At 53.9% G+C, this 21,828-nt stretch overlaps 8 protein-coding genes across 8 annotated transcripts; 3 read left to right on the forward strand and 5 right to left on the reverse strand.

Annotated features, from left to right (window-relative positions):
* Positions 1-999: 999 nt before the first annotated feature.
* Positions 1,000-3,507, reverse strand: J7T55_004800 (uncharacterized protein; the record flags this gene model as incomplete). Its single annotated transcript, XM_053130527.1, has 3 exons — positions 1,000-2,810; positions 2,891-3,283; positions 3,351-3,507. The coding sequence occupies 3 exons, from the start codon at positions 3,505-3,507 to the stop codon at positions 1,000-1,002; spliced, it is 2,361 nt and encodes a 786-aa protein (XP_052991226.1).
* Positions 3,508-5,882: 2,375 nt separating this feature from the next.
* On the reverse strand, positions 5,883-6,502 carry J7T55_004801 (uncharacterized protein; the record flags this gene model as incomplete). The annotated part of the gene is made up of 3 exons (XM_053130528.1): positions 5,883-5,900; positions 5,973-6,217; positions 6,301-6,502. The coding sequence occupies 3 exons, from the start codon at positions 6,500-6,502 to the stop codon at positions 5,883-5,885; spliced, it is 465 nt and encodes a 154-aa protein (XP_052991227.1).
* A 991-nt stretch (positions 6,503-7,493) lies between these two features.
* J7T55_004802 (uncharacterized protein) lies at positions 7,494-8,210 on the forward strand (the record flags this gene model as incomplete). Its single annotated transcript, XM_053130529.1, has 2 exons — positions 7,494-8,071; positions 8,129-8,210. The coding sequence occupies 2 exons, from the start codon at positions 7,494-7,496 to the stop codon at positions 8,208-8,210; spliced, it is 660 nt and encodes a 219-aa protein (XP_052991228.1).
* Positions 8,211-8,548: 338 nt separating this feature from the next.
* On the reverse strand, positions 8,549-10,156 carry J7T55_004803 (uncharacterized protein; the record flags this gene model as incomplete). The annotated part of the gene is made up of 8 exons (XM_053130530.1): positions 8,549-8,782; positions 8,859-9,201; positions 9,266-9,355; positions 9,410-9,450; positions 9,507-9,573; positions 9,633-9,674; positions 9,759-9,901; positions 9,968-10,156. 8 exons carry the CDS (start codon positions 10,154-10,156, stop codon positions 8,549-8,551), a joined length of 1,149 nt encoding a protein of 382 aa, XP_052991229.1.
* A 1,487-nt stretch (positions 10,157-11,643) lies between these two features.
* Positions 11,644-12,928, forward strand: J7T55_004804 (uncharacterized protein; the record flags this gene model as incomplete). The annotated part of the gene is made up of 3 exons (XM_053130531.1): positions 11,644-11,700; positions 11,760-11,964; positions 12,033-12,928. 3 exons carry the CDS (start codon positions 11,644-11,646, stop codon positions 12,926-12,928), a joined length of 1,158 nt encoding a protein of 385 aa, XP_052991230.1.
* An 85-nt stretch (positions 12,929-13,013) lies between these two features.
* Positions 13,014-16,492, reverse strand: J7T55_004805 (uncharacterized protein; the record flags this gene model as incomplete). The annotated part of the gene is made up of 5 exons (XM_053130533.1): positions 13,014-13,245; positions 13,771-13,873; positions 14,366-15,439; positions 15,888-16,363; positions 16,485-16,492. 5 exons carry the CDS (start codon positions 16,490-16,492, stop codon positions 13,014-13,016), a joined length of 1,893 nt encoding a protein of 630 aa, XP_052991231.1.
* Positions 16,493-17,368: 876 nt separating this feature from the next.
* J7T55_004806 (O-methyltransferase) lies at positions 17,369-18,874 on the reverse strand (the record flags this gene model as incomplete). Its single annotated transcript, XM_053130534.1, has 3 exons — positions 17,369-18,303; positions 18,365-18,542; positions 18,605-18,874. 3 exons carry the CDS (start codon positions 18,872-18,874, stop codon positions 17,369-17,371), a joined length of 1,383 nt encoding a protein of 460 aa, XP_052991232.1.
* Positions 18,875-20,135: 1,261 nt separating this feature from the next.
* Positions 20,136-21,664, forward strand: J7T55_004807 (uncharacterized protein; the record flags this gene model as incomplete). Its single annotated transcript, XM_053130535.1, has 2 exons — positions 20,136-21,200; positions 21,272-21,664. The coding sequence occupies 2 exons, from the start codon at positions 20,136-20,138 to the stop codon at positions 21,662-21,664; spliced, it is 1,458 nt and encodes a 485-aa protein (XP_052991233.1).
* Positions 21,665-21,828: the final 164 nt, after the last annotated feature.

The raw sequence follows: 21,828 nt of genomic DNA on the forward strand, positions 1-21,828 counted from the left end.
TGCGGCTTGGGCGTCTCCACCTGCTGGAAGTCAGTCAATGCTGCTTGGGAGCCATCGACATGGATTGGGGATGCTTATCAGGTGCAATCAGTCAGTCCGTCCTGTCAATCAATCATTCACAATCGCTCAATCCGTCCATCATTCATGGCATTCATTCAAATTCATCAAATCAGCCTGCCCTGCCCTGACTTGCCATGCCATTTCCCACCCTACCGCCGAGATAAACCCTACCACTCCCGACAGACAAGCTTTTTCTCGGCGCCTTAATCAAGCCCTGTGGCTTGGGGGCTGCATCATCCCGCCCGCCCGTGATCCGCCTCATTCAACCTCAACCTCGTCTTTACTGTGTGTGTGCATTACTCTCGTCCTTCCTGTAGTCAAAGCTAGCAGCCACATCTACCCCAGCTGCTACGCCAATGGCTGCCACATGCAGCCCCAAGACCTGTCGTCCACTTGGATTGGATCTAGGCCGCAGATGCTCGACCCCAACACTCAAAAAGTGGAAACGTCTTCTAATCGAAACCACTTCACCATCACCGCGGTCCCTGTCGATGCTCAATCCCCATGGGACAGGAACACAACCCGACGCCACTGGGCCTTGCCTTCCCCCCGTTTCGGTAATCTCGAGCTAGGCGAGTCATTATCATGCCCCACCGTTATCTAATTTATAGATAATTCTGTTTGCAGTCTGCTACGCAACATCCAAGCCGCAGCAAAACCCAGCTTGGTCATGGCGGGTGATGAAGCCTTGGCGACATGTCTTGGTACTCTACTTACACATACTGTGTGTTTGTGTGTATGTATGACTACGCACTCGCAACAGGGACACGACGCCGATCAAGGCCAAGACTTTGAGCTCCATTCCTACTCGGTATACAGCGGATTTGTGACAAAGATTAATACGCATTTCTAACTCCTTCCGACAAGACTCTAAGCGAGCTACATTGCCTTTATTACGCTGGTACAAATAAAAAAAAAGAAACCCAAATCCAAGGACCCTTAAACCAGGAACGCCACGCTGGCCAACGCCGCGACCGCAACTGCCAGCCCACTCCTCTCCGCCGCGGAGCGGACTCCCGAGCTCTTCCCCGGCTGGTTGGCCCCCTCCGCCCTCGAGCCGCCGACGGGCAGGTTCGTGAAGAAGTCATTGGTGACGTTCTGCACGCCCATGGTCGGCGTGACGCTGCCCTCGACGCACAGGCCCTGCGGGTCCTTGAACGTCGCGTCCACGGCGCGCTTCCACACCGCCTCGGGCCCGTAGATCATCTCCTTGGTGTAGAAGAAGCGGCACTGCGCCGGCTGCATCAGGAACTGTAGCGGCGTCTGCGCGTCCGTGTGCGAGAAGGCGTTCTTGCCGTTGATCGCGCCCCCGTTGCTTGGCGTCGCCGACCGGTCCAGGATGTAGCCCTCGGCGATGATCCCGAGCTCCGACTGGCTCAGCTGCTGCTGCTGCTCCGGCGGCGCCACGAACACCGCCGCCGCCGCCGCCTGTTGGAGGTCGTTGAGTGGGAACACCTGCGCGCCCTCCACGCCCGCGATCGACTGCATCGGCCCCGTGGTGGGCCGGCCGCCCACGACGACGGTCTTGACGTTCTGCTGCATGATCATGAGGTACGAGAAGAGCGTGCACGTCGAGCCGCAGGTGCCGTCCGTCAGGATCACCACGTTGTTCGGGTCGAACACCGCCGGTGGGGGGTTGGCCCGGTTGCCAGTGCCGGTGAGGTTGAAGTCCGACGCCGTGTCGTTCAGCGGCGTGCTAATGTACGACGTGAACCGGTCGCCTTTGATGGTCACCGGGTTGATGATCTCATCTGTCGACGTGAAGTTCACCTGACCACCGGCAGAGAACACACCGCCTGGGATGAGGTTGCTGACGACGCTGCTCTGCGACAGCGCCGCAAGGGCGAGCTGCCTCTGCGTCGCGTTCTGCGGGGTCAGGGTGTTCAGGTCCAGCGCCAGGATCTCATTCTGCACGGATGAAGCGATCTTGGCCATTTGCTCCATGCTGTCTGTCAGGCGCATGTTGTTGGCCTGGAACAGCGGCGTGTTCGGGAACAGCTGGGAGTACAGCTCAAAGCCAGCCGCCACGAGGCCGCCCCCGTTGCCCGTCACGTCAACGACGAGACGCTTCTTGCCCGCCTGCTTGGACATGGCCAGGAAGTTCTCCGTCAGCTTCTGGAAATTCACCACGTACTCGAGGATGTCGAAGTCACCCTCGGGCGAGAAGCCCAGCACCGACAGCACGGCGACGTCCTCGTACCCCGCGCCGGTCAGGAAGTAACCAGCAGTGATGTTGGCGCCACTGTCGCGGATCGCGGGCATGGGGAACCCGGGGATGGCGGGCTCGGGCGGCTGTCGTGTGCCAGGAGCCGTGGTCGGCTGCGGTTGGGAAGGCGTTGTTGGCTGCGCGGCGCCCATGCCTGTCCCAGGAACCACCGCGGCGGGGTTGCAGAACTTTTGGTAAAAGTCCTCGCCGGTGTTCACGCCCGTGAAGTCTGCTGTTGGGCGGATCAGTGCGTAGCTGTCCTGCGTCACCTTCTGGCCGTTGTCATATTCGAGGGTCAGCGAGTCGCCCTGGTAGAAAATTGACGAGGCCAGTGCGGTGCGTGCTGTGGGCACGGCATACTGTTGGAACTGTGAGTTCCACTGCGAGTCGGGATCCTGGAAGTTGATAAACTTCAGGCCTTGTGCCTCGATAAGCTGTGCTGCGTCCTGGCCGTTGATCTTCGTTATCGCCGGGGGCATCCCGTTCGTGCTGTTGACGGATGTCTGGTTCGTGCCTCCAATGGATGCTGTGCCGTTGAGAACACCTTGTGGAAAGTTAGTAAGGCAATACTGGCTTTGAGTGATCATTGGCGACTCTGGCAAGCCGCTCGGAGGCAACACTGACCAAGATTATAGAGCTTGGGCACCTGCTTGCCATCGACAGACACAGAGACAATGTCCGCGGCCAGGTCATTCCTGAAGCTGAAGGCTTTGAACATATCCGGGCGAATGGCGAAGTGACCGTCGTGCGCCGATGCCACCAACTCGACCATCGCGGTCTGAAACTCATACTCGCTTTGGAACCTTCCTGCCGTGGCGTTGGCCCCTATGGCATCAAGCCCACCTTCGATGTCCGTAGGCGCAAGCATATAAGAAGTTGGAGGGTCCTTGAGCCATGCGAGCGTACTCTGCCACTGTACGTAAGCTTTGAGGCTGGTGATGAGCTTCGCCGCTGGCTCTGGTTTGTTCGGCACGGACTGTAGGCATGCGAAGGCTGTTGAAGCCGGTACCCTTGCGACTACTGTGGTGATGAGTTAGCCCGACTGGTCTCTGTACCCGAGCACTACCTCATCACGACGACATACCTTGAGGGTTGGCGGTCATTTGTTGGGCCTGGGCCTGAGATACTGCGGCGCAGGCATTGTTCCCGGGTGCAGGAGCGCCGCTGGCCTGTGGAGCGGGTGCCCCCAACGCAACAGAGAAGAGCCCGAGCAGGCCGGCCGCTCTTGTGGTGAAGCCCATGACCGTATATGTAAATGGTCTCTATAAAAACGTACAAATGAACGCAAATACGTAGCAGCACCCGGCCAGCTACGGGTATATACAGACGAAGGGCACGACGATGACCTTCGACGATGCCAGTGAGGTCGCGAGAGGTGCACCTTTACCAGGGCATTGGATTCCCCTCAGGACCCTCATGACTATATGAACTGCGGTTTCCGAGCTTGTGTTGCCAAGAAGGATGTCCATGATGCTACCGGGCTGAAACAGTCGAGCCGCTGCCCCAAGAACGATAAGCTTCCTTGTCGTGACGATCTGCGGCACGCGAACAGTATGCGAATGCCACACCCGGGCACGCTAGATAGATGGCGTTCGGTTTGACACGAAGTATATCCTGTCTGCATGGCTGAAAGTTATACCAAGCATATGCAACAAACTCTCCCTCCCCTCTCGAGAACCTCATGTCGAACTGGAGTTCTTCGATTCCATCCCCACCAGCTCAATTGAGCCCCTCTGCGCAATTGTCCTTGGCATTTTGGAGAAGTGTGAGACTGGCGTGACTGGGAGTCAGCCAGGAGGACGGAGCCTCCAAATGACTTGCGTCGAAACACCGCCCAGCCAGCCGTCGCCAAGACCAAGCAGAAACCAGAGCGATACCGCCAAAGACATGGCCACACATTTGCGATAGGGGGACCATACCACAACAGGACATCGGACTGCCGCCTGTGCTCGCTCCGTCCTACCGCCAACCAACCCAATCGACAGTACCGTCCCATCTCGACATATGGCCCCTCCAAACCCCTAGAACTGTCGCAGGCACAAGCACGCCCCTCCGGATCCGGGAAGTCTTGGGTTTAAGTACTCCCCCCACGCCACGCTCGAGGGCCCCGGGAGACGGCCGACCCGAGCATTGGCATTAAGGTTGGCTGGACGAAGAACGGTACGCGGGGAAGGGAGGAGGCTAGAACGAGCTACTATGGGCCAGCAGCCTTTCCGTCCGAGGGCTTAAATGCTGCCACACTTGACACCACACGCCCCAATCGGGCGCCCGTGTCAATGCGTGGCTTATCGCAGAACACCACCGCCGAGCGCAAATACAAATACAACCCAGGAGCTGAAGAGACATAAAATCCTAAGTACTATGATCGACCGGTAGCTCGAGCACGTCGTTTATATCGGCCGCCTGGGAGGGCTGGAGGGGTAGCCCCTCAAGTCCGGCCACAAAACCTCCCGGCGGCTCGAACAGACCGTCAACGGCGCGCGCTCAGCGGCAGCCACCCGTTGACAACAGCGATTCATATAATCTGAACAGCAAACTTCACTCACGGGCCCTTGATCAAAGCTTCCTCCACGACTCGGGGCATTCCAGTATTTTTGTTGGAATCTATTTTTGGCCTGGACTCGGAATGAGAATCGCCCCCGCACGTTAGATTTTATCCACTCGTACATGTCCGTGTTCCTGTTTCAGCGTGTTTATATCGCACTTGAAACATTGTCTAAGGGGAATACTCCTTACCACGTGAAAATTAGTTCACGTAGCCAACCGCATCAGCATTAGCCCAAGAGGGACTGCCTTGACTTTACGACATCAATAGTGACTCGTATTGGCGATAACATTAGTTGTCAGGGCGCCCTTCCGAGTCTATAGAATTGACCTGGATTCTCGACACCACGCATGGGTAAGACGCACTTGGTTTTCACAAATTATAGGGCTACACACGTATTAGCCAGGCAAAGCACTGCGAAATATCGCATGCCTGCCACCTTTCAATCATCCCATATACCTTGTGCCAGTTCTGCACACAACGTTTCTTCAAATCTCAGCCGTCATTATCAAACATGCACAAAACTTCATCGGATGCTTCTCTTTACGGATCTTTAGGCGCATCTGCTGACACTAACACGCCAATACTCCCTGGTGGTTACACAGACCCGGTTCTGATTCTTCTCTCACTTATTCGTAAATGCAGCCAAGTGCCTGACTGTCTCACGGCAGGGCACTCTGTTGCACTCGAGCCACATTGAGCCATATTTTGCGGGTATTTCGGGCGGGAAGCTTGTTACGAAAGCTGGGCTGATTCGTTATCAATCAAACAGCCATGATACGGTAATACAGACCCGATTGGAGGCGAGAGGTGTTTTAATAGCCATGCAATTGGCTCTGTGGTTGCTTGTATTAGAAATGCCGCCAGACACTATAAGAGCCTCTCAAACCAAAGCCCCCCCCCCCAACCACTAGGTCTCTCTCACTTCAACTATACCATTACTTAAATGACCTGTGATAGATAAGCCAAAATGAGCGGCTTATGCTTCTAAACCACCTACAATAATAGACGCATGTCATGGACTGCTCACAAGTGCTAATCCATGAGTCGCGCTTAGCTGGCGACTCTTTTTCAACTCGAGGTGCCGACCTTCAACATGTCAGTTGATGAATTGATTGAGCGACTCTCACAAGTCTATGCATAATCGAAAGAGGTACTAACCTGCCAAACGTCGAGCGATACCCCACTTTGGCTCTGCGAGCCTTTCCCGTATGCGACGACTGAATTGAGCCAGTCATACTTGTCGCTGCCAGTCTCGAAGAGAAGCAACAGATTTGGAGCATGGCCTTTCTCTCTCACGAGGATGTTGCATCCGTCGCTGGTCTGGAGCACGTAGACGACGTCCGGGTTGAAGGCCCCGTTGGCGTCGACGAGACCCGCATCGCCACCGCCGGAAGCAACAGTACCTGTGTAGATTGGTGTTAGTTTGGCTGTGCATTGTGGTAAATAGTCTGAGCGGCTTGCTCACTCCCTTGCATGTGAAACTTACCTGAGAGCTTGGGTCCTGTGAATGATCCACCGATAATGGGCTCAAAGACTCTGTCGCCAAGAGGTGTTGATCCCAGGGAGATTGTTGGACCGCTTGTGATGTTGGCCGTGAACAGATAGGTAAGGGCTGGTGGGCTGGGTTGACGCGGACCAGCAATGGCAACGGCGGACAGAGCCAGCAACGACAAACACAAGCGGATCATGTTGTTTATTGATTGAGAGATAATTAAGAGACTCTGTTAACCCAGATATGGAAAATTAAGCAGTACGATAGCAACGCAGGGCGATTCTGTGTGAAAAGGTCTCGGACCGTTCCTGCTGGTGCAGCTGGTTTCTCGAGTCTTATAGCCTTCAAATCTGCTACCAAGCACTTCAGCCCCGGCTGAAAATGCAAATAGCTTTGCTTTTGAAGCCTGGGGTCATTTGGACGGCTGCTCGCCGTCTTAGCGTCTGCCACAATGCCTCACCAACCCTATTATCTCAGCACTATAATCCAATATAAGCCACTTGGTGCTGAGACGCCGGCATTGGCGTCATAGTCAGCATTTATGCGCGGCGTCTTACTAGATTATGGATGCAGGCGGGCCTAAGTCCATATGAGTTGGCGGTGACCATCGCGCGCTTCCAGCACTTTACTCAGGCACGCTGAGGGCGTGCTTTAGTTGTCTCGCGGTTGTTTACACGTGCCAAGACAATGTAATTAGCACTTTGAGACCCCAGACACAGGTCGCACAGGACAACTTCCTACTGTATGCGCCTACTGGTTCATCTCAAAAGAAGGAAAAAAAGACGACTTGGCCCTTGGCAACCAAGATCTAACCTCTTTCGACTGATCAGGCTTCGACCTCCATATTATGGTACAAACGCATTGATACTCAAAAGTCAAACAGGCGTTGAAGTGGAGTTATATAGTATACCAATTTAGAAGACGCCCCTGGCCTCCTAAAGTCCTTATGAAGGCGCAGCGTGGTTGGCATGCCTGCGGGAGGTTAAGAACCCCGAATCGGCAAGACTCCAGATGTCTTGAATCATGGGAAAAGCTTCTCGGCAGCGGAGTAAAATTAGGAGAAGGACCCGATTTTTACGGATCAGGAGGGATTGTCCAATTCAATATATTTTCGACTGGCGCGAATTCACTTTGTACGTTACAATACTTTCTCCTCGTTAATAACAACACTCCTTCCCGAGACCGCCATGCACCGTTCCAGTCTCTCCCTCACGGCGGTCCTCCTGCACGCAGCCGGAGTATGTGGCGCCACCCTATCGCTCTTTAATCCCTGGAACGCTAGCGAGTGGATAGCCTCTGATGACACCGTCCGCGGTGGCTTGAGCCGATCGGGCCTGGAAATCATCTCCCCCGACGCATCCGAGAACCCCTTCGACAGCCCCATCGCCAGTTTCTTCGGCACCCTCGACTACGAGGCCCTCAACGGCAGCGGATTCGCCTCGCAGAGGACCGTTGACGGCTGGCCCGGCGTGGACCTCTCGGCTTATGACAGGCTCGTTCTGGAAGTGCCCTACACTGACGGGAAGACTTACACGCTCAATGTCAAGGACACCGTGCTCCCGCCGGTCAACGGGGTGGAGCAGGCGTCTGTCAGCTGGGAGCACGATTTCCAGCTGCCGGCCCAGGAGGCGACTTCCGCGGATGACTATGCCCAGGTCGTTGTCATGTTTGAGGATCTGATCCCGACCTATCGTGGCAGGGTGCAGAATGATACGGCGCCCCTTGACCTGGCGGATATCAAGAGATTCAACATTATGATCCGCAGGTAAGCAACTAGATTTTACAGTTTGGAACAGTGGAATTGCTAACTATGTTGCACCAGCTTCTTCGGCCAAGAGACACAAGCAGGCGACTTTGAGCTGAGAATCAAATCAATATTGGCTGCAGATTCTGCGGCTGTCTGACGCGTGACGATGAGCTTTTGAAAAATCTAATGAAAGCTCAAAATTTGACTTTCATAGGATAAGCCATAGGGAGTCTGAAGCAAAATTAAGTAAGCATCTTCGTCATAGAGAGAAGACGAGGTCTGGAATGTACAAGTACTTGTGCAACTAGAGATGGTGTGATGCACAATAATCTTCGCGTACTTTAATAGTTCATGCTCATCATTTCATTTCATACGTGGTATATCCTGTCTCCTGCAGCTGCTCCTCTCAAAGCTATACTTGGGTATACCTGGATACCGTCTTTGTTTTTGCAAGTAGAAAATCCCATCGAAGCTATATAATCAAAAAGAATGCGGTCATGCTGGTTTGCGGCCCCAGACCGCCTTCACCTTGAAATATGCATGATGCTTGCTGTTGCGTATTTCCCTTCTCAGCTGGGCAATGTACACTAGGATTTCCTCCCTGCTCCAGCCAACAATGACGTTCGCGATGAAAAGCACATAGCCCTCAATATCGGACTCGAGCGCGGTTTGCGCCCAGTGACCGATCTCCTTCAATTTCTTGTCTCGGGGCCAGCCGCCAACAGGAGCCTAGAGTTTTATTTGTCAGCCTTTTCTCGACTCCCGTATCCGTATCTCACTTCCCCCCGCCGACCGACATGCTCACCTTGAATTCCCATTCCTGAATGTCGATAAAGCCAGCCTCTTCCATGGCCTTCTTCTGAATGCCTTGGTCGACGACCAGAAACGTCCGCCCGATGGTCCTGCCGCCTTCCTCAAAGAACTTGCCCCATTGCGAGATGGCCGACTTGTCGGCGACCGATCCATCGTCGCTTATCATGTGAGGCGAGCCTTCAAAACTCTCCAGCCAAGCCCCGGGTTTCAGCGCATTGTATGCCTCTTTGAATAACGCGGTCCAGTCGACGATGCTGCCGACGAGGTAGCGCATATGGATGTAATCGAACTCATTGGGGTGGAAAGTCCATTCTGATGTGCAATCCTCAATCTCGCTGCGGGAAAGTGGTTAGGGTGTATATTTACATACACGTCCAAGTTTCTGCCAGAGGAACTCACAACTTCAGATTAGGAGGCACCCATTTGGGCTGGATCGGTGAGATATCCGTCCCGATAACGTTTGCCTCGGGATGGTCGTCGGCAAAATCTCTGCGCACTTGTGAGCCCCAATTCGGGCGATCGGAGGTGAGGGGAGCCGCTTACATTGCCCATAGTCCTGTTCCCGTGCCGATATCTAGGACTTTCTGCTTGAGAATCAGTGCCACAATTCCTTCTGTTGCAGCGGTGATCCGCGCCGTACCTGAACATTGTCACCCAGCGGAGCGAAATAGAGCTTGTTGTCGGAGCAAAGGCTCAGGAAGTGATGGCTGTTTGGCACGACAATCAGCCAAGGGACACTCCTTAATTGCTTGCCCAAAATGCTCACTTGATGTCCATTGCCTCACTTTGCATCTCATCGTTGGAGCCCCTTCAGGTTGAGACGTGGTCAGTTGCCAAGACTCTGGGATGTTTCCGGGGTTGGTCAGGACTGGGAGGGGCGGAACAGTCGCACCAGTACTGCGCGTTATCGCCCACATGATCGCTGTGGTAAGTTCGGCCATGGATGGTTCTGTACTCGAGAATGCTCGAAGTTATCGAGTCTGTTGAGCTGGCCGTGTCTCCGAATGCGGAATCGTTGTCGTCGTCAAGATTTTGCTGTGCGTGATCTCAGCGCCAGATCTCTCCCCAAAAGTGGCATGCGAGTGAGCTGGTCACACCCACCTGTTCTGCGAGCTCTGTCCAATGGGTGGGGGGCAGTAAGCCCGTAGTCTGGCCCGCGTCGCCTGCAGCTGGTGGTTGCGCGGGCGGAGAAGAAGTAGGTGACGGCTCCTGGGCTGGACCGGCTGAGCCGGCTGAACCGGGAGAAGCGGCTGGAACCGCTGGATCTTCAGGAGGCTCACTGCTCGCCATTGTTGGTGAATTGCAATCCGATACAAGACTCTCGTGAACGAGCAGTGTCGGTAGTGAAACCTGATCAGAGGTGGGAATTTCCAGGGTCACGGCTAGGTAAAGTACTTATGCAGACTACATTTAAAAGAGGGCCATCACCCGCCGCGAATGGCGGTCGGAACGACGCCCCGAGCAGAGGATTCCACCTGTTGGCCCGGATGACCCCACTGTAGTACTAAGGGACGGAGCTGTCAAGGCCAGAACTCGTGGCTTTGGACTAGGATCACAGAGGATAGTTTCGGGGCGTCGTGGTCATGCAGATGCAGACTGATTTACTGCGCGGTGGCCTCACTGGCTTCAACCGCCGAGGCACTTGGCCGCTCTCCACTTGTATTCGGTGCCCTCCAGCCCTTGGCGTTGGTAGCGTCCAGCCAGTGTTCTCGGCCATGCCACACGTCTCCTTAGCACGCTCTCTTTTTGAGTCGGGTGGTGGTAGGGTCGTAATGGTAACTCAAACTGCTCAATTGGCTCGATGCAGAGAGCAGTCATTCCCAACGTTGGTCAGGATCAGGGGCGATAGCCAGGGCCAGGGGTAGGGCCGCGCCAGGGTTGTTTCTTGAAGACAGCAGGCTTAGGATGGCGAGAGCCGAGCTATGAAACTGTAGCCACATGCTGTCTGGCTGCCATGCTGTGCCATGACCGACTATTTGCGGGAACGAGTGGGAGTGAGTGTTTCTAGAATTCCGTCCTACCACACAGGTATCTACCTATGTGGGTAGAGTGAACATGAGCTGCAGCGAGAACCGTGCAGACATGCAGATAACACGAACGGACGTGCATGATGGTCGAGAAAGTAGACTGGTTAGCGCAGCCCATGTCCTGCAGTACTGCATGTGAATACACGGTACTTAGTCGTGGTGAAACAAGTAGAAGGTCCAAAGTCGCAGGCGGAGGAGAAAAGGTTCCCCTTTTATGTAACCTTTCTTCGGTGACTTTGTCCACTTTCCAACGCCTCAGGAATGTCGTCGAGGAGATAGATGCCGTTTGGTGCGAGAAGGACAGGTTAGGTTATGTCGACGGGTACAAGGTCTCATGTTGCTAATCGTATGATCCTTCTAACCGTGAGCTGGCGTGGACCTCGTGGAGTCGCCCCTTTGCCTTCACTCGCGCGCCTGGCATTTCGTGGTGCTTTTGCGCCGGTTGAAGGCGAAAATATCTCGATCTCGAACAGAAAACTACTCAGAAATACGTGTGTTCGATCCTCGTCGCGCTGGTTGAGCAGTTCGAGGCGGAAGTATACAACGCCGCGGGCGGGAGACCAACCCCTCACGGTGTTTCCTTTGCCCGCCCGTGGCCGGAAGAGGCCCGACGCCGTCCGTAAAGCACCCCACATACGGCTTGAAGACCGGCGATATATATATGTGTGTGAGGTTATGACGCAGAAAAGATCTCTTATCGTACTCTGCACATTCCATTAGATCCTCAGAAATTGTGTGCAAGCCGAAATCATGTCTCCCTCAGCCGCCCCAGCAGCAAAAAGCTACAGCATCGCCTCCATCCCAGCGGTAAGTACTGGAGCAGGCTTGGCTCCCGCGCGCAGGACAACTTATTGACGACGCCTCAGGACGGAATCGGTCCAGAGGTCATTGATGCCGCCATCACAGTGTTGAAGACGTTGTCAGAGACGCTAGGGTCTTTCGACATCGACTTCACGCACTTCGACTGGAGCTCGGACACCTTCAAGAAGACCGGGAAGTACATTCCCGACGGCGGACTCGATGAGCTCAAGAAACACGACGCTATCTTGTTTGGCGCCGTTGGGGCCCCAGGTAAGTGCCACAAAACCAGGGCCTTTGTCCGGCGGAGACATGTGAGCTCCTAGCTAACAATCCTGAAGATGTTCCTGATCATATCTCGCTATGGGGTCTGCGTTTGGCAATCTGCCAACCTTTCCAGCAGTACGCCAACGTGCGACCAACCAAGGTCTTCCGAGGAACCCAGTCACCATTGAGGAATTGCAACACAGGTGATCTCGACTGGGTCATTGTCCGCGAGAACTCAGAGGGCGAATATGCGGGGCAGGGTGGACGCAGCCACCGCGGTCACCCCTGGGAGACCGCTACCGAAGTGGCCATGTTCACCCGCCATGGCGTGGAGCGTATCATGAGGTTCGCATTTGAGACGGCGCAGAGCAGGCCCCGGAAGCTTCTCACCGTCGTGACGAAGAGTAACGCTCAACGAAACGGGATGGTGCTCTGGGACGAGGTCGCGGCAGCCGTGGCCAAGGACTTCCCTGATGTTACAGTTGACAAGATGTTGGTTGATGCGATGACATGCAGAATGGTTTTGAAGCCAGAATCCCTCGACACCATCGTGGCTACAAACTTGGTGAGTAGAGCTCCAGCCGGCGAGTGGCCATTCCCAGATCTGACCGCTATGCAGCATGCCGATATCCTTTCCGATCTAGCGGCCGCGCTGGCAGGATCCATAGGAATTGCACCAACATCAAACCTAGACCCAACACGCCAAAACCCGAGCATGTTCGAGCCCATCCATGGCTCTGCATTTGACATCACCGGAAAGGGAATCTCTAACCCTGTCGCCACATTCTGGACGAGCGCTGAGATGTTGGCCTGGATCGGGGAAAAGGACGCCAGCACGAAGTTGTTGGACGCCGTGGAGCGTGTCTGTGAAAAGGGAATAGTAACTGCTGATCTCGGCGGCAGTGCGAAGACGGCGGACGTGACTGCTGCGGTGTGCGACGAGATCAGAAGCTCGTACGGCAAGAAGTGAGGCAGAGCCAAATTGAGACGAGGGGCTTCGGAGGGAACTTCCACATCCAAAGTAAAACATAGTTTCATAGATCAGGCATGGATTATCAGTAAAATCCGAATCCTGTCGTGGAGTCTGCGCTACCAGCTTGTGCGAAATTTGAAAAGTCCAGCGCGCCGAGGGGGTCCCACCAGTCCTGCTCACTCAAGTCCATGAAAGCGGTGGGTTCTTCCGGCATTATATATGGAGTCGTAGTCACCCCTGTGTTCCATCCCATAGGCGCTGGCAGGACACCGTACGACTGTGTGACCTCTGACTGCTGGGGAGCCAAGGGAGAGCTGCACCTCACAATTAGCCGTGGTGAGCGCATTGATGGTGGTGATAAAATGCTAGGTAAGAGAAGACAAGTTGGGGCAGCTTTCAAGATTGAGAGCACTTACAGTCGAGCGGTCTCAACAGGCCTTGGGTCATGGCCGCGTCTGCTAGGATGATACGCTGCGCCGACACGCTGTCTCTGTGCCTGACTGCCTGACATACTCGAAGTATCATTTTTATACTGGCTTTCTCGAATGGTATGACTACCTCTGTTGCCTTCAATCCTGTCATGAGACCGTGTAGCGCGTCCTAATGAGGGAGATGTAGCCGCTGCGGAAGGCTCCTCTCCAGAATTAGCGACAGCATCTGGCTTTGACTTCCTCTGTTCCAAAGCCGTGATCAAGTGCCCTACAGCCTGAGCACACGAATCGGGCCATGATGTGCCTCGCTTGGAAAGCTGGCCAAGGATTCGAAGCGTCCGCCTGGAATATCTGTGCCATTGTGAGCGGTTGGTGCCAGATCCAGCCTTTAGACTCTATACAACATACCTCAGCGCAGACGAGATACTGGTCACGCCTTCAAGTGCAGCATAACTGAGAATGAAACAGCTCATCCATACCGACCACGTCAGGAGAGGCCAGACCATTACCGCTGCTAAAGATGCGTGACCGGTGTGGTTCAACTGCTGGTTACCGATCGTTTCCAGAATCGCTCGCGAAGCTCCAATGCAAGCTTCAAGGGCTGCTTGGGAAGCAGAAGTCCGGGGCGTTTTAGCTAGAAGTGGCCTGTTGAGCGCGATGGTAGACTCGTGCTGTAGTACTAGTAGTAAAGTGTTGTAGGAGGGGTGAGTGTATTCATTATCAGATCGTCCTGCTGGCGCTTGACCCTGCTGGTCCTCATCGTCTGTGTGGTCGCCGTTCAGAGCGTCGTGTACATCGTTTGTCCATCTTGCAAGCTTTGATTGAACGTGCAGTGATCGTTCTAGGGTGTCTTGTCTGACATGCAGGCTCTTATGACGAAGTTCAAGAATCATGCCTCGTATTTGCGCATGTTTGGACAGCAGTGTCAGGAGCTGTAGCTGATCTGAAACCCAATGAGCTTATAAGTCGCGAATGAAACACCAAGGCGCCCGTAATGACATACCTCTGGACTCGTCTTTGTGCGACTCGTCTTCACTCCCTGCTGCTTGATGGTACTCGACATCATGTGGGAAACACACGTCAATGTCGTCATCTTGAACATCAAGCGGTAGGCCCAGAGCCTGGCAGACCAGCCTTTCTAAGCAGTAGAAAGACCACCATATACGTTTCCTCATCGACACCTCGTGCGAGTTGAAGTTCTGGTATCGCCTAGGACACCTGTGCAGGCCTAGATGGTATGCCATCCTGACGAGTATACCACCTACCCTAGAGGCCATATTCAGCTTGAGCATAGAGACCAGAAAGAGCTCGACGCAAAGGGCGGCCTGCATGTTCTTGAGTGATGCTGGAGTTCCTAAAATGAAGTGAAGAGATGACGCTACATGATCAAGACTGTAGAAAAGGAGGTCTAGAGGAACCGGCCCCGTGCCTGAAGCGTTGGCCGTGCCTAGCTGACGGGTGTCTGCCAAGGAAATAGAGACTATTGCTCGCACTATAGCTGAATCCTGGGCAGAAAGACTCTCGAGGCCGTTGCTGGCGACCTGCTCCAGAATCTCCACCACCTCGGGGCCGTGCAAGAAGGGAAAGACTGGATGCCAGATCTCGAAATAGCTCTTTGTCCAAGCTATCAAGGCTTCGAATGTGACATTGGAGACCATGGGATTTCCACTTGGTACCACCTCGTCCGATCGCCAGAAAGGAGCACGGGCGCCTGTCCCCGGAGTAGCCGGATTCGCCCCAACAGACTCACGAGCATCGTCAAGCTGGTCGTCTTCACCCGGCACCAGCTGGGAAACGCTGAGTTGCTGGCCGCTGCTGCGGGAAAGAATCCCGTAGACTGTCCTGACGAAATGTATGCCGCTGCTGCTGCCCACAAACCGAGGCAGTCCCGGGTTGCCGCCATCTCTCATCAAGCCCGTCTCCTGGTTCTCATGATGGCGGAACGAGGCGGTGCGTCTCCTTTTGGTGGCACGTTCGGCGGGAGAACGTGGCTCTGTCTGGGACCAGTCGCCCTCGTAATTGTCCGGGCTTGCAGACACGCTCATTGCGCTCGGAAGTCGCCCATTGCGACAGGGGCCTATTCAGAGTGATAAGTGTTGGGGTGATATAAGCTGATAACCAGACGGTGGAGGAACTTTGGAGAGAGGTACGGGATTTCCAAGGCTCTGTGGTTCTGGTCTACAGCGTGTGGTTCACCTAGACATTTCGGACGTTAGGGGCTCAATTGATGATTGAGCGGGGCTCGTCCGCGTTAAAGGGCCCTACTCGCGCTAGGTCTCTTCTGTGCACCTGGGGCATAGCTCGGTAAGCCTTGATGACTCAATTGTCTCCGAAGTCCACGTCTATTGCTTCTCGTGGGTATTATCACGCGAGGCATAAATGTTCATATCATGATTAGAAGTACAGCCTTTTATTGTCATTGGCAAATCTACTTGCCCTACTGGTTGTTGGCTGGCTTGCCATAGGAGTTGTGCTCCCTCGGCTTAGGGGAGAGTGTCTCGAAAGACGAGGGGCTTGTTGAGGACGCATGCTCGATTGCGGCGAATCCGATTGACCGCTTTGTTGACCTCCTACTGGCGTGGACATGGGACCTCGTAGCTGGCCATCATCAAGTGTCTGGCCTGCAAGGCTGCCAATGTTGTGTGAGCCCTCCGTGGGAGGTGTGACGGGAGCGACGGCATCAAGTTCTCTCACGACGCGACTCTGGCCAAAATTCATGTCTACCGGAAGCGTATCTTCCTCTCGGTTTGCCACGAACCAAGCCTCCACCTCAGCGCGCTCACCGAGCGGACTCTTGCTCCAAAGAGTCATGAGTTCTGCCTTCTCTTGCTGCGTCGTGGGAGTGGGTCTGGAGAGCACCGATTGCCTAAAAGCAGGCCGCGATGTCGCGGTATCGCGATCCCTAGCCTCGGCATTCGCGTCAGCGAAAGTGAAGAACAGAGCTCTTTCTGTCTCGGCGAGCCGTTTCTCCAGAGCATTGACATAGCCAGCCGGAATGCCCCTGTCATGACGCGCCATTAGTCAAGTTACCTCGATGGTTGAAGATGCTGGAGCAAGAAGATGAAGATTCGGGATATCCTACCTCCTGTTCTTCTCGGGATAGTGACAATTCGCCGTTGCACTGGCGCATTGTGTGCATGTGGGTCTTCAGAGACAAATCAGCGCCTGAGTACTCGCTATGCAAAACGTTCGAGGTCCTTACAGCTTGCGATCACACTGCCGGGATGGATCCGATCGTCAGTGAACTTCTGGGCATGCCATTGAATTTAGACGGCTGCTACCTGAGCCGGGGAAAGACAACACCGACCTTGCATTTCTTGTGCCTACAAGGCTCACATGCTATCGATGCGGTCTCAATTCCGTCGTCACTCATGATACTACCGCCGGTCGAGTCGTCGATACGCATCAGACGCTCCAGCCGTTCAATTGAGTGCAGAGATGGACGGAAGAAAGCTGCCCGCGATGAGCGAGTGCTCGAGATACACCCCTCGCTCTACGCGAAGAACCCTTACCCTCTCGCCGTCCCTCCAGCTCCCTAAATCCCCGGTCTCGAAGTTTAAGGTGCTCGCCTTGACACGTAGAGGCATGGCTATAACCAACATAAATGTAAGTTATGTTGAAATATCAGTTCAGAACTCGCCGGCATCCAAGGTTGTTCACAGAGTGGTCTGGTTGTAGCAAATATAATTACCCAAGTCCGCTCGAGACGCGCATAAGGGCAGGGGAGGTGGCCCAGGTCGAAGATGGTTGTCATTAACCAACCAAACTGGTCTGTTTCAAATTTCAAGTTACGTCTTATGGGAGACTGGCTTTGGTTCTTGTCATGATGGTCTATCTATTTGACTATTCAAGGTTCTGAAGGAGAAGTTACGGCCGTTTCTGCGCCTACAAGGTCATACCCGCACTACGACGCTACTCTCTCTTCGTGCAGGACAGAGTCAATCAGAGCCTCTCCTGTCATCTCGTAATCCCAGACTAGATATAATCCAAATCAACCCAGGCGTATCTACTCAGTTCCACGGGGAAGTAGCTCTACCACAATGAGCGAATGGGCACTCCCCTCTGGCCTTCTTTGCCCCGTCACCCGCAGCACCCCTTCTTCCCGTCCCTCGCTTGCCCTTCTGAGGAGAGCCTCCCAGTCTACCATCTCTCTTTCCTTTGCGTTCAGCATTATCAACATTTGTATATCTAAGAATCTCATCGAATATTCATCATGTGCGGATACGCCGGTATTGCCGCCACTGGCGCTCTCCGAAGAGCTCGACCCGAGCATGGGCGTCATGATTTGGTCAGCAATCAATAGCTTAGACCCGCCTGGTCCCTTTTTCATCGCGGGCATCAGGTTATGCAGGATCTTGACGGCATACTTGTCGGAGTAGTTGTGAAATATCATGCGCAGGAAATAAACGTCGGCGTTTTTGACGGGCTGCGTGGTGAAGAAATCATGGGAGTAGAATGAAACCCTCGGGGCGACATCATTCGCAATACCAAGACCGGCTTTCTTCTGTGCTTCAGAAACGATTTCCGGCAGGTCTTGAACGATGAAGCTGGGGTTCTGAAACGCCTTTGCGAGGGCATATGCCACGGTGCCCCTACTGCCTCCGACGTCGACCACTGTGCTGCCGGGAGTAAGAAGCTGCCAGTCCCATCCATTGATTATATGATCTGTGTGATAGGCTGTGGTGGACTGAAATCCGTCCATAGCACGACCAAAGCGAGGGCCTCTAATAGGATCCAAATCCCAGGCCTTATACACAGGGAGGGAACTTCCCGAGGTATAGTTGAAGGCGGTCTCGTTGGGCTCTTCAGAGTAGCCCCACTTGTTAAAAGTCTGGAGGTACGCCGCTGCCCACTGGCTGCTCTCCAATACGGCGAAATAAGTCAAGTCTCGGGGTCCCGGGATTGTCATAAGCTTGGATCCAATAGTATGAGCAACAAAGCCTGCCATGAACGTGGTCAGAATGGTTCAGACGGACATTGTAGTGTAGGGAGACGTAGATACCTGGCCGTGGCTCGCGAAAGATGTTGCTAGTCATCAGGAAGCGCAGCATACGCTGAGTGACATCCTGGTTGGTACGAGTCTTTGCTGCTAGGTCAGAGTAGCTGATATCACCTTCAAGAGGCACAAACGAGGGCACATCGTAACTACAAATCCAGCGAAACGCGTTGCCAACCTGGTACTGTAAGAAAGGTCGGTCAGTAAGTGGTGGTATAGAGAGGTCAGGCTATAACATGGGCATACCAAGCAGGAGTACCAGAAAAGGTGATCCCTTGGGCCCATGACCAGTTGCTGGATCTTCTTGGAGGCGTCGAGTAGCTGACTGCGTGCTTCACGCACGTTCCGAGGGCTGTCCGGGAAGCTCAAGGGGGCATCGACAGAGAACGACGGCGGTGGGATGTTGCTGTTCGAGAGGAAAGACTTTACGGTCTTTGCGTTGGCTAATATCACATTGGCTAAGTCCTCGAGATCGTCAATGGCTCGAATGTTGAGGTTTGCTGCGAAGTCTGCCATTGTCGGATATATTCCAAGTTCTATCTTGCACTGTCTTCAGTTAACGTTTATGATGTTGAAGTGTCTCAGAAATTTTCATGATGAGCATCACTGCTGAGGGGGATGGGGAGGGTCTGATTTATTTACCCAGGTCTTGTCGGTCTAAGCTAATGTGGGCAGAGCCCCGGTGTCAGCATGCTTGCATGAGGCTTGTCTCGATGCATGCTGCTGATCCGCTACCTATGCTAAAGTTATAGTAATTAATGCGAAGAACTCGGACTCGAAGTGTAACGGTTGCCAGCGAATACATGTACGTATCCAATGCACTTATGTGAAGTACAAGCCGGCCGCCCTAGCCGCGATTACGTATGAGTTCGCGGGCGGGTGCGCATGCTCGCAAGGAGTTGTGATCTTGGTGTTTTTCTCTCAGTATACTAGCGTCCTCCGCTGCAAAAGCTCAACACGTTGCCGTATTTTTGAAAGACAAGTGTATGCATCTCAAATTCTTTGAATATATGCTGGTCAGAACTCCATCAAGATCATGGATGCAGCGTATGCAGTACCCGTCAATGATAGTTAACGAAGGTGCAAGTTTGTTCAATCGCAGGGCCACCTCAGAAATGGCCGGTCCCATCATCTCAGTCAAACTAGAATCCGGCTCTGATTCTCTCAGACGAGAGATTATCTGATTGCCACGGCAGCTTGACAAGCCCTGGAACAGCGTTGTGTATAGCAGGGGCCACATCCCAGTGGCAAGGAGACTACCGCCTGTAGTCGCGCCCCAATGCCCACGTGAGGCGGCCCCACATATCACCCACAGTAGGCGGTGTCCCCAAGGCCGCCCCTGGCCTACAGCCATGCGGCGGGAAATAACTCATCGTCAACCTCATAAGAGCAGCCAACGTTGCCCCCAACTCATCACGCACCGCAGAGAAGCCACAAAGGCACAGTTCTGTTCATCGAATCTTCAATCCATATTCCAATTCGAAGCCACGGAAACGAATAACGTAGTCTGTCATCTACGTTCTACCTCGATGGAGTCTTCTACGGCCAACACTACCTTACGCAGCTTTCGGCGTGTCAGACACAAGCATCCGGTGGCTCCTTGACAAGTCCTTGGAGTGTATGATTGACCTCCTCGACTTCGCAATCACCCACGCAGGCACAGAGGCTCGCCTCTGGCTCCAACCAGGTATACGTACGGCGTCCTTTGGCCGCCAGATATTGCGAATCTAAGGCCCCCGCCAGCGGGAAGATAACCCGGCCCTCCAGTCCAGAAATCATGGCTGCAACCACCGCCGGTTTCCTTCAATACCATGAGCCAGGTATCATAAGTCTCTTGACATTGATATCTTTCTTCTTCTTTCTTTCATCTGTGGGATGGGTCTTCAACAAAGCCATCCGTGCGGGCCTCATCGGCCAGATCCTGATCGGAATCGTGTACGGTACACCCGTAGGCGATATCTTGGATACGGCGTGGCAGGAGACCTTCATGGCTTTGGGCTATGTTGGACTGATTCTCATAATCTTTGAAGGAGGCCTGACAATCAGGCTCGATCTCCTGAAGGCCAATTTCATACTCAGTATCATCGCTGCAGCCATAGGAATAACTGCGCCAATAGCTTTGTGCTACTTGCTCCTCTATCTGGGGTTCAAGTATGGAGCCTTGGAGACGTTCATAATCGGTGCTGCTTTGTCCACGACGTCGATTGGTACCACTTTCGTGGTCATCAGCAGCTCGACCCGCGTAGACTTCACGCATACCAAAGTCGGCACCGTTCTGATCTCTGCCGCGCTCTTCGACGATGTTGTTGGCTTAATCATGGTCAGCGTTATATCAAACCTTGGGGGCATTGGCGAAGGCGGAGGTGGAAACATCGGCTGGATTGTAGGCAGACCAATCCTGGCGAGCTTCGCCATTGCAGCTGTCTCGCCTTTGATGGCCAAGTTCGCTGCCGGTCCACTATACCGGCGCTTTGCAGAGCGACATGTAGCCTCCCTAGGGCATCGAGCCACGATCTGTATCATGACGCTGGTCTTATCAGCCCATCTAGTTGTCTGCGCCTACGCTGGTGCTTCTCTCCTGTTTGGGGCTTTCTTAGCGGGCACGTTCCTAAGTACACTACCAGAAAAGCTCCCTGGAGCTCTCCAAAGTGAGGATGTCGGGTCAGTGGAGTCCCCTGCTTTCCATAAGACATTCGAGACTTTCATATCAGGTCCACAAGCCTTCATCCTGGAGCCGCTCTTCTTTGCGAGCATCGGCTTTGCCATACCCTTCAAGAGATTATGGACTGGTACTGTTGTATGGCGGGGCATCGTGCTTTCCCTGTTGATGACAATTGGAAAGGTAAGAATCAGCAGACTTTCGTTCATGCTTTGTCGTCAAGTCCATTGAACTGAAACTAAAGGCTATTGCAGGCTATCGTTGGTCTCTCCGTCCCACTGTGGGATCATGTCTATCAGAGATCTTCAATTCCGCAGCGCAAGAAGTTCTCAAGCGACTGGGCTCCAGCAACACTGTTGGGAATGGCGATGGTGGCCAGGGGCGAGATTGGGTTGCTAATCATTCAACTCGGGCTGAATGATACCTCGTTCTTGTCCGAGGAGGCATTTCTTGTCGCCATTTGGGCTATCGTCCTGAACACTATCCTCGGTCCCCTCTCTGTTGGCTTGCTGCTCAACAAATTTGAAGAGACTATTGCAAACGACCCCCGGTGGGGCGTCCAGAAGCAAGGGGCGGAAGATGGTAGCTCCCCAGATCTACCACACAGCTCAGCGCCACAGGTTGCACCAACCGAAGACCGTCGTTGATCTTCTTGTGGTCTCGGATGGGTGAGCAAGACTGGATATTGCAAGTCTTTTGTTAGGTTCGTGCTTGTCTTGTGAGGGTGGGAATAGTCTCGCAAGATTGCTTACTGCCGCCTTGGAGGAATGCCTCTCTAGTCTTCATGATAGATTGCTATCTATCTGAAAAT

The sequence above is a fragment of the Diaporthe amygdali genome, assembly GCF_026229845.1.
Source record: "Diaporthe amygdali strain CAA958 chromosome Unknown NODE_23_length_778278_cov_65_433824, whole genome shotgun sequence".
NCBI lineage: Eukaryota > Fungi > Ascomycota > Sordariomycetes > Diaporthales > Diaporthaceae > Diaporthe > Diaporthe amygdali.